The 12,095-nt window shown below is 37.2% G+C and overlaps 1 protein-coding gene across 1 annotated transcript in view; it reads left to right on the top strand.

Annotated features, from left to right (window-relative positions):
* The window catches only part of Dennd1a (DENN domain containing 1A), a 480,539-nt gene that overhangs the window by 226,454 nt on the left and 241,990 nt on the right, over positions 1–12,095 (top strand). Inside the window, 2 exon segments of the mRNA XM_042678648.1 lie at positions 4,369–4,449; positions 8,219–8,272. Coding sequence (XP_042534582.1) covers positions 4,369–4,449; positions 8,219–8,272 — 135 coding nt within the window.

The raw sequence follows: 12,095 nt of genomic DNA, 5'->3' as shown, positions 1-12,095 counted from the left end.
CTTGAGCAAAAAAGCTCAGGGACAGTGTCCAGGTCCTGAGTTCAAGCTCAAAGGCCAGCACAAAAAATAAATAAGTAAAATACTATAAATAACATTCATGGCAGTATAATAATTATGCTTTGATGTGCTTGGGTTACAAATACTTTCACCAGTATTATTTGCTGGATTTACTAAGTTAAAAAAGCATTGTCTTAATTTTATTTCTTTGATTATAAATTAATTGACTATCCATGTATGTAACTAATTTTTAAAATAATTTGCTTGTTTTTAAAGTTGTTATTACACACTATTCACAAATATCTTATCAGTTTTTTTTTTTTATCCAACTCCCTTTTTTATTCCTTGGCAAATAACATTTTGACATAGCTGAGTTTGCTAGAACACAATTTAGGAAATAGTATTTCAAAGAAAAGGTGGAAATTGTATGTATAAATATATAAATCTTTTCTTTAAGTGGATTTTTTTTTTTTTACTGACAAACATTCCAGAGGTCATGTGAAAGGAAAGAATAACTAATAAAAATGGCTCTTTCGATCACTATACTCACTCTTCAAAGAAGCTTAGGCATCAGGAAATCTGTCATAAAAGTTGTTGGAAACTATTTCTAACAACTTGTTTTTGGAGCCCAGGACTCTGTATTAACTTTTTTTCTGATTAAAGGAATAGGTCAAGAGGAGGCCAGATGGTGACTTATGTAGAATTGGTGCACCTTTCCTTTGGATCATTGCCCTAGCAATGCCTCTGTCTCATAGCATGCTAGAGCCTGTGATCAGAAATACAGCTTAGCTGGTTAGAACCTATTCCTTCTGAATCCATGACACTGTACTTTCTTCTGGTTAGAGGAATGATGACACCAAAGGTAGAAAATCTACCTAAAACTGGCTTCTTTGCAAGTTGTTTTGATCACCAGCATAGGACAGTCGAGGCCCCAAACAGAATTCCTGCTCTCTAAAAAGAACAAAATAAAAAGACCATAAAATACCCCCAAACTAAAAACCTTTCATCTAAAAGTCATTGGGAAGGTTGGGCAAGGTAGATTTCTCTTTGTGTAACAATGTGTAACAATGACAGCTCAACAAGGGGCATTGGAGCCTGGAGTAGGGGACTATTTGACTCCTACCCCAGCATGTTTATGAGATGTTGAATGGAGTAAGGCAGGCATCTGTGTGAGGGATGGCAGGGTGAGGAGGGTTTCTAAACTGGGCAGCACCCTACTCATGGTATAAGCCTGAGGAAGGTTGAGAATTTACACATGGGAGAGTGAGGGTAGTGACTATCTAAGACTGTCAGAACTCAAGTGGGATCTGGAGAGATCCAAACACTAAGAAGGCAGCAGCAGTGTCCTTGAGCTGGGTTGCTGGGGCCTGAGAGAAAGACACTGTGAGGGGTGGACAGTGAAGGTCCAGTTTTCTGTGTCAGTGTCAGGGAGGGCAAGATAGGCATCTGGGTGGGAAGAAGACGGAGGCAGCAATAGGACAAAGTTTTTATATGAAAATAAGTAACAGTTTTCACTTTGTAAAATGTAATCACAGATACATAAAGGGATGAGTTCTATGTTATATTAAATTTTAAGCAATCAGTGTGAACCCAAGGTTTTCAATATGTGAAGATATAGAGAAATAGAAATGTTAAGAGTTGATTTGGGCCAGGCACTGGTGGCTCACGCCTGTAATCCTAGCTACTCAGGAGGCTGAGATCTGAGGATCTCGGTTCAAAGCCAGCCCGGGCAGGAGAGACCGTGAGACTCCTATCTCCAATAAACCACCAGAAAACCAGAAGTGGCACTGTAGCTCAAGTGGTAGAGCGCTCGCCTTGAGCTGAAGAGCTGAGGGATAGCGCCCAGAGTTCAAGCCCCACGACTGACCAAAAAAAAAAAAAAAGAGTTGATTTGGGATTAGTGTGTGTGTAATATATTCCCTGGTTCTGTCCACTGAGAAGGCTTGGCATCAGCAATTGTAAGAACCAGTAAACACACCTGGTATTCAGATTTTAGTTTGTAAATACTACTTACTCCTCATGAGTAGTTATCGGGCTACCTGTGGAAATACTTGATTCCAGGACTGGTCAGAGAGTGTGTAAGAGGAGCCTGAGATAATTTTTGCACCAAAAATTGAGGAAATGTTTAGAGTATGATGAGAACATATCATTAAGTCACAAAAGTGATATTGAAATGCCAAGAGGTTCCGACCGGTGTTCCCTACAAGCATCAAGACAAATAATGATAGCAGTATTTTATCCCACTGGATAAGCTGGAAACCTTGTATCTGTGGTAATTGAAATAAGTAAATGGATAAACTGAAAGCTTGGATGGTATGTTTACTTAAAGTCTCACTCTATGGAATCCTGTTGTTTTTAGTTTGGTTTGTTTTTCCTTTTCTGGTCCTGGAGCCTGAGCTCTGGGGCCTGGGCACTGTTCCTGAGCGTCTTTTGCTCAAGGCTTGCATTCTATTGCTTGAATCACAGTGCCACTTCTGGCTTTGTCTGAGTACTTTATTGGAGATAAGATGGACTGGACTTTCCTGCCTGGGGAGGTGTGAGCCACCAGCACCTAGCTAGAATACTTTTAAATTAAATATTTTAAATACAAAATAATGTCACAATAGTGACATTAGATCAGTTATTCAAGTGATGAAAGCCAACATTGTCAATAAACAAACAAATGGTAATTTGTATCATGAGGAAACAAGACAGTTGAGAATCATTCTACAAAATGTGGTAGTCTCCTTGTGAAAGTCAAACAGATTTAAGAAAGACAGATGAGCTGTTCTAGATGGAAAAAAACTAAAGAGTCATCATTACTAAAGGCAGTAAGTGATTGTGAGCTAGATTGAGTGCTGTAAGGATATCAGTAACACAGCTGGCAAAATGTGATGGGATGTGAGGATTAGATGGTAATACCGAACCAAGTTTAATTTCCTGTTGTATGGGAGAAAGTCCTTATTTGGATGATGGGCATGCTATCAGGAAACTTGAAGTATCAGGAAATGAAATGGGTTGTTTGTTTGTTGTTCCTCCAACTCTGGTAAATTTGAGTCTGTTTCAAAGCAAAACTAAAACACACTGTAGCCTTAGTACAGAGGCTCAATCCTGTAATACAAGCTATGTGGAGTGAGGGCAGGTGTTCATTCAGGATCAGCCTAGACAAAAAGAAGTTCTTGAGACTTTATCTCAACCAGTGGCTGGACACAGTGGTGCACACCTTTTACCCAAGAACAAGGAAGCACAATAGCTAGGTCAAATGGCATACATCTGCCTATCATCCCCAGCAACATGAGGAATCACAAGGAGGAAAATTGCAGTCCAGACTAGCCCAGTATAAATAATCAGTGCCAAAAGGAACTAGAGATATGGCCCAAGTGGTAGAACACCTGCCTAGCAAGTAGTATGCCATGAGTTTAACCCCCAGTACCAACAAACAAAAATGGGGAAAAAAAATTCAACTATGCACACATAGCACACATCCATAGCTCATGTATTCTCTGTGAGAAATTGGTTGTAAGAGTTCAGATTGAAATTAGCTTATAGTCAGGACTCTTCTTTTTCCTGCCAAGCTCACTGCCAAAGGCAGAGGATTGTGAGCGCAGACTCAACAATCCTGTGTTTAACCTCAGGCCATGTAACTTACTGTCTAATGTGGGACAGTTGCTTCAACTTTTAGAGCTTTAGCCTTCACATCTGTAAAGTGGGATAGTTGGAAGGATCAGACAGTTAACAAGTAGATACCAGTTAAATTTTTTACTATTAGCACAAAGAATTGTATGGAGGGGTAGGAGAAATAAATGATTTTTGGATCATTTGTGAGCAGTGTTCTTTTGAACATTTTAAAGGTAAATCTGTATGCCATTCTGTTGCTCAGTTTGGCTAATTAAAATGCACAGCCACCATCATATATTGCATGCTGCTGTACTTAGTTCATTTCTAACTTTCCATAATTGGAAGCTGCCATGTGTATACCCAGTGAACACACAATAAAATTAATTGAGGGTAATGATGATCAAGACAAGATCCACAGTGTCATCGTTATTTCTCCCAACCACCCCCGCCTGGGAGCTCAAATTGTTTGCATTTGAAAGTTGTTGCTATGGAGTTAAGGGGATAGATTTACTGAGAGCTTATGGTATATGATCCATAAAAGGCGGTCAATGGTAGGTGTCTCAGTGAGTAGAAAATGTCAAGCTAGATGTGGGAGGATCAACTTGGCGCTTAGTTTTGAGCCATATGCAATGTCTTTGGTCCAACCTTACTTGATTATCAAACCTACTCCTGTGCTGGGGCCAGCATCTCCCAACCCTCTCTGTCATGTGGGGGTTCCCAACTCACCCTGTAGGTGAACAGCCTTTTGTTATTTAGGCCTTTTATTTCTTTCAGGAAAGTCAGTGGAATGAACTTCTCGAAACTCTGCACAGACTTCCCATCCCCGACCCAGGCGTGTCTGTTCATCTCAGTGTGGTAAGTAGGACAAAATAGTAGCTACCCTGTAGAAAGCATTTTGTTATGAACAGTCATAGGGAGCTGGCAAAGAGGAAGGTCTTTTGTCATTCTTACCCTTCCCCCACTCCTATCCTGAATAGTCTGAGATCTTACTGACTGATGGCAGACCTCAGAGTTTTCCTTTTCTTTCTGAGATTCCATGGGGAGCAGATAGTTTCTAAATGTCCCAGGTTAGTTTCTGGCCATCATCCTATCACGAGCATCTTGATCACAGATGCTGGGCTGGAATAGGATGACTGCACCCTTCCTGCCCTTGTCCTGGGCTTTCTGTCTCACCTTTTGCCCCTACCCCCTCCCAGCACTACTTCTTGTCTCTCACTGATTGAGTTCATTCTGTACCCTCAGTTTTCAGCATCGTCTCTCCTATTTGCCAGGTAACCTGTTTATACCCTTCAGAATCAATTCTGATTCTATTTGTAGAGAAATCCTCCCTTGTGCATTCAGGTTGAGCTTGGCCATTTTCCTTTGCTCCAAGCATTTCATATACTTCACAGGACTTAGTTCCACTGTGATGGAATAATCTATTTTTTGGTCTTAACTGAACTGTACATCCCTTGCAGATTAGAGGAGAATGCTTAACATAGTTCCTGGCATTCAATAGTGATGGTTTCTGAGGTTTTTGCTCTATGTCAGGTGTTTTGTAGTGTGCTAAAGCAGAAAATTCTCCACATAACCTGTTGAGAAATTTTGATCTGATTTGTCTGTTTGCCAATCATCTGTGTGACATCAAGACCTTTAGCCTTATTGACTTCATTTTCCCCATCTGTCAGATGAGGAATCAGAGTAGGTATAAAGGATGTTTTCCATAATTCATTTGCTAGAATTCTATTAATTCCTTGGGTTGAACCCTGTCACTATCTTTATCAGAATTCCAGGTGGACACCCTTTGGCCTAGTATCAATTATTATCCAGAAGTTCTTTCCTCTATGTGGTGAGTCCTGACCTGACTGTTCACAAAGTTTTCTCTTCCAAAATTTTCTCTGTCATTAGAGCCTCACATAATGTTGGCATTGAATGATTAGGAAGATATCCACCTCTCTAGGGAAATTAATATTTCTTATCGATATTTTCAGAATGATGATAAAATTGAATGCCATCTTTACAAATAACTAATAATAGAGCTGCTACTTAAGTTTATAAATTATACTACGTATCTCTGATATACAAAACAGTTTTACAAAATGAATATTAACAGTTTAATTTCATAGCTGTCAGATTTACAAAGGAAAAACTACTTGCCATTCCAAAGTTTTGTGGCTAACAAATAGTAAAGTTTGAGTTTTTAACAGCTACTTTAGAATGTGTGTTCTTTCTATTATTCCATAGATGTTGAAAGGAAAGGAAGTTTTAAAAAAGGAAAGAAAGGAAAAGAGAAGGAGAAGGAAGGGATATACGGAGGGAGGGAATTCCTTAGGAAGTAAAGAAAGCTTTGTACAAAAATTCTCATGGCAAAACACAGTCTAGGAAAAAACCAGTGTGAGCTTTAGACCTGCCCCAGTCATCCCTAAGGCTAAACAGATCTGTCTTTGTCTCTGTCCCTTTTCCTAAACAGTTTGATCTCACTGCTTCAGCCTGTAATGCCATCCGACAGGTAGCTGTAGAGAAGCCCAGCTGGGTTGCCAGCTGCTGGGGAAGAAGGACCACTCCTTCCCTGAATGGCTACACCAGCAGCATGCCACCAGGCCCCAAGGACAAGCCAGCTCAGGGCTGGAGGGACTGTTGGGTGTGCAGCTGTTTCATGCCAGTGGATTCTAGGAATGCTTGTGACCTCCCTTGGTCCCCAGCATTTCATGGCCAGTGGAGCAAGACAAAATCTCAAAGGACAGCCCGAGGACTACTTGATTTTGGAATTGCATTGGCTTACTATTTACAATCAATTGCATCTGGAAAGACAGATTTCTCTTTTTCCTCATCACTAGAAATTCATCTCCCCAAATTGCTTTTCTGATTTTGAAGGGCTAATCACATCTATTATATAAATCCTAAAATATTAATAAGCCATCAGTGTTGGACTTCTTATTCTTTAGTTATAAGAGAATATTTCCCTGTGAATGGTTGAGAAAAGTGGAAATGCATAAAAGCAGTTGAGAACAATAATTTCATATTAAATTACAAATCAAATTCAGATTCTATGCCACTAAATCAAGTTGCCTGAGTTCACCGAGGTACTTAGTGGCAAGTTCTAGGGGGAGCTTTCCCTCTCATTGCACCAGGCTGCTACTTAGTGATATCATAATTTAATGGACATCTGGTCCTGAAATTATAACCGTTTGGTATAGAAAGATACCATTTGGTATACATCTCATGCAGTCAAATTTCAGCTTTGCGTTTTACTTTTCCTATTTTACTTCTCATTGTTAGTTGAACTGTTTATTATCTAGTTTCCCTGATGCATCATCTACTGTGACACTTTTAAGTGCTATTGTATTATAGATACACAGACTTTAGAAATATACATTGCCGTAGATTTTTCTTAAAATCTTTATTGGTAAGTTTTTACTTTTAATTCAAATTCCATTACTACTTTACATATGAAAAACACATAGATAATATTCTGTTATTGGAGAAAGGGCATAGTTCTACTTATATAGACCTGGTTTCAGTTTCATTTCTGCCACATGTGTGACCTTAATATATCCTTTTGTAACATGGAGATCATATCTACCTAAATGTATTATGTAGATTAGAGATTACAGTATTTATAAAGTACCCGATATAAAGTTTTTCCATATAAAAGTTGTTCAGTAAATGACTATTGGATATTAGGCAAGTAGCTTACATAATTGTTATTATTGTCATTCTTACAATTGTCTAATAGGCCTTTCATTTTAGTAAGCCACTACAATTCATTCTTCTAGAGACCTACTTGTGCAATTAACCAGGAATAGGGGGCGGGGAAGAGCTTCCTGAAATGTCACTTGGGGGTCCAGGTTTGAACTTAGGCCATGGCTAAGCTGAATCTCTCTGCATTTGACCTTTCCTGGCCTTTCACAATCCCACCTTTAATTGGTCAGCACTGAGCTTTTTCCATCCTGCTTACCATTGTCCTCTGAGTCTTTAGTAGCAGCAGGGGAGGTGTCATCTGTTCAGTCCATTGTCATTTAACTCAGGAACACATGCTTGCTGTGTACATGGAGTTCCCTCATTGGAAGTCTTTGAAGAGGTCAGTTTTTCCACCATTCTTGCCAATTCCTGGGATTCCTGGAAATCCCACTGGTAGTAGACTGACTCTCCATTGCCAGCCATCCACAGTAGCCTCAGTGTAATGGGCCTTCAGCTGGAGCTGTCTTTAACATCACCAGGTCATATTGTGGCCAGTCTATAGATGGATATAATCTCATTTGTTGAAAAGAAATGATAGCTTCAGATGGTAATATCATTGCAGTGTGTCCCTACAGGTCACTTGTCCTGTCCAACAATAAATTATGCAACCTGTGGCTTTCATGTGTTCAGAAACTCTCAAATATCACATGGGAAATTGACTTTTAAACTCTGAGTTCTTCTTATATAAATACAAAATGGCACTAACTACCAAACTGATGATGTAATTCATCTGGTTTAATCTGACACTACTCTTAAGAAAATATTCCATGGGTACATCCTCAGAGTCAGGAAGTATCTTAAGACCATTTACCTAAATTCTGAGTTATGTCCTTGTTATACATTCTAGGAAAAAATAAATAAAAAATACATATGTATATAGAGCGCTTTTGCTTTTCTTTTCCAGCATTCTTACTTTACGGTGCCTGACACCCGAGAGCTTCCTAGCATACCTGAGAATGTGAGTAACGGGGAAGAAAATCGGAAACTTTCATTCTTTGTTCACTACTTATTTCTTAAATGTAAGGGTATTTTACAATGTAATAATATACATTTAGTTTTTTTAAAGGGCTGAATTGTAACAGCATGTAAGAAGAAAAATGTATTATGAAAGTAAAAACAGATTGAAAATATTTGCAAAGTATAGAAAGTAAAGACAAGGACTGATGTTATTCATACTTACCTAAAATAATCTCCTAACATTGCTAATGTCCTTTTCTAATCTTTATAGAACATACTTTATACATAGTTAAAAGCACCTATTAGATAAACAGCTTTAATACTTTCATTCCTATGAATCATTGTTGGTCACTGAATAATATTCCATTTGCTCTGTAGTTTCTTTAGGCATTCTCTTTCTGCTATCTGTAAGTTAATACAGTTCTATATAAAGACATTTCTGTGTGATGATTTCTTTGTTCAGGTAGATTTATTCAAGTAGAACTATACACTTCTACTGTTTCTATGTCTCTGTTCACTTTTCAGAACAAAACAATTAGTTGGTGAAGTATGAGTAACCCCATCCTTACCTCTTAAGGTCCTAATGTCTGAGACAGCAGAAAGCTCATGTTTGTCCTCCAAACAAAATGAATGACATGTCTAGCCTTATGACAAATTCCCACAATATTATGCTCTTATAAATAGTAGAATATGAAATTAAACATAGAATGGCTACTACTGAGGTACTTGGTACTTTTTACATGGTGGTAAAATATGCAAAACATAGAATTAACCATTTTAACTACTATTAAATGTATACTTCAGTAGATTTAAGTACAGTCATATTGTGTAGTCAATAAACAGAATACTTTTATCCTGCATAACTGAAGCGTTGTACCTGGTGAGCAACAACAGCCCATTTGCCCTCTCCCACTGGCCTATAAAAACCATCATTCTTTCTGTAACTACTTTTTTTTTTTGACAGTACTAGGGATTGAACTCAAGAGACCTATGCATGCTTGGCAGTGCTGGACCACTCGTACCATGCTGCTAGGACCCTGGTTGTACATATAGTTCCATTTATATGAGACAGTTAAGTGGAATTGTATAGTATTTGTCCTTTAGTGTCCAGCTTATTAGCATAATGTCTTAGGGGCTAGTAGTTCATGCCTGTAGTCCTAGCTACTCCTAGTGCTAGGATATAGAATGCCATGTTTTAAAGCTATCAGAAAAGCCCATAAGACTTCATTTCCAAAATAATTTTTAGAAAGTTAGGCTAGAAGCATAGCTCAAATTGTAGAGCACCAGCTGGGCAAGCAAAGCAACCTGCAAACATGAGATTCTGAATTAAAACCTCAGTTCCTCCCCTTGCCCCATATGAACAAAAAATATTCATATGGTATAGCACAAATCAGATTATCCTTCCTTCTTCTTCTTCTTCTTTTTTTTTTTTTTGGGGTCCAGTCGTGGGGTCTGAACTCTGGGCCTGGGCGCTGTCCCTTAGCTCTTCAGCTCAAGGTTAGCGCTCAACCACTTGAACCACAGCATCACTTCTGTTTTTTTTCTTTTTGCTTATGTGGTGCTGAGGAATCGAACCCAGGGCCTCATGTATACAAGGCAAGCGCTCTACCACTGAGCCACCTTCCCAGCCCCTATTCTTCCTTCTTAAGGATGAATAATACTCCATTGTATTTATACAACAATTAGCTTATCTGTTCATCCATGGTTAAGTCTTCACTTGTCATTCTTTTAAGTATATATTTGATTGTTTAAGTGTTGTTTGTAGAGCAGACAGATTAGAAATGTCAACTAATCAAATATAATAATGAGATTAGGCTGTAGTGCTGTGATTAGATCACTGAAGTTGTCAAGCATATGTATGATTATTTTTTTATTTGATGAGATTGTGGTAGAAATATTGCTTTATTTATTTATTTTGGCATTAGATAATAAGAAATTCAGACCAGAGTTTATATTGCAACAACAATAGCTAATGTTTATTGGGCTATACTACTTGTCAGTCAATATAATCAGTGCATTTCATCATTTACTATTCTTAACATGCTTATGTTATATGAGGAAATAGAAGCTCTGAGATAAGTGATGCATTCAAGGTTCTACAACAAAAAAGTGGTAGAATTAGAATTCAAACTTAACTCGTCAGTTTTCAAGACTGCCTTTTACATGCTATGCTATTATACTTGGAGCACATGATTTTTTTCCTTTCATCCCTCAAAAAATTCCATTGATATAAAAACATGTAAAATTAAGAAGAAAAATGTTCCTGCCATGGCAGAAGTTACTAGAAAACTAGAAAACTTGGGAATTCTGCATTATTAAAATGATGATCACTAATACATAGCCAATTCAGTATGGACTTAGAAACCCAAAAGGAATGGAAAAAAAGTACTCCAGGAAGAGTAGAAACAGGGGCTTACAGATAGTCCAAGACCAACAGCAAAAGGCTATCAAAGATGATTTTGAAAAAGGAAAGGTGGAGAAATGCAATCATAATATTCAATATATACATGTGAAAATGGAACTAGGAAAATTGAGGGGATAGGGAGAATTATAATTGTAGTCATACACTGACATGTTGAATTGAAACCCCTTTGTACAACATGTATATCTCTATATACAATATGCATATTAAATATATATGATAATTTCCAAATGTCATGAAATATTTATAAAAATCTGATTATATGCTAAATTGCTCTGAACATTTCAAGCTTAAACAAGATACAACTTTTATTGAAGTGATATAAAACTAGAAATTAATAATCAGGTTTAAAAAAATATTCATGTACTTGAAATAGCATTTGAATCAAAGAGGATAAAAACTTGAAATTCGATATTATTTAAAAATCATGACAATAAAAACACTAACAAAGGATGTGGACACAAATGTATTCCAGGAAAACTCATAGCTTTGAATGAACTTATGAAAACAAGTTTCAGTTAAAGAAACTAGAAAAAGAACCAGAAAAAAAAATAAAACTAAACTCTAGCCCCAATGATATTTTTGTTTAATGCTATTTTATTCTTATGAAAATACTATATAGTAATAGTTTATTTGTTTTTAACAAAGGAAAAAACCTTTGCTTCCATTTCCTAGAGTTCATTTCAGTAATTTTTTAAAAATTATTACCATAAAGGTGATGTACAGAGGGGTTACAGTTTCATAATTCAGGTAAAACATACATTTTTTTTGCACAATATCATCCCTCCTCTCACTCTTCTCCATTTTCCCTTCCCATCTCTACTCAAAATTGTGTGGTTTATTTTCAACATTATGTCTAGTGAATAACACTTGCATTTTTTTACCCTTTATCCCTCCATTTCTGTGTCATTCCCCCCCCCCCCCCCATCCTCCCAAAGACAAATAAGAAAACAACAAAAATAGCAACAAAGAAAAAGACCTCTTGTTTTCATTTCCTGGAGTTAATTTTGATAAATATTATTTTATATGATTAGATGCACATAAGTGTTACACCTTTGTGTTCTTCTGAGGGTATCCTCTTTTGGTCTCACTGTGTGTGAATGTCTGAAGTCCTGTATTAGGTCTAGCTTCCACATGTGAAAGAAAACATATGCTGTTCGTCTTTCAGAGCTTAGATCAATAGCTTTAAAAATCATGTAGTACCACACTATAACACAAAAACTTGCAATTTCCAAGTTCTCTATACTTTTTACTCCTCAGAGATAGTTACTTTTACATTTTAACAGTTATAGTTCCCTTTATATTTTTGACACATTTTGATTGCTAAATCTTCATTTTTTTCTGTATTACCTGTTGACTTCAATATCAAAGATGAAAGTTTTTAAGTCTTTTATTTTCCATG

The sequence above is a fragment of the Dipodomys spectabilis genome, unplaced genomic scaffold (genome assembly GCF_019054845.1).
Source record: "Dipodomys spectabilis isolate Male_0828 unplaced genomic scaffold, ASM1905484v1 ptg000046l, whole genome shotgun sequence".
Classification (NCBI taxonomy): domain Eukaryota; kingdom Metazoa; phylum Chordata; class Mammalia; order Rodentia; family Heteromyidae; genus Dipodomys; species Dipodomys spectabilis.
The sequence above is the reverse complement of the archived record's forward strand: the minus strand, read 5'-3'. Positions and strand labels throughout refer to the sequence as shown.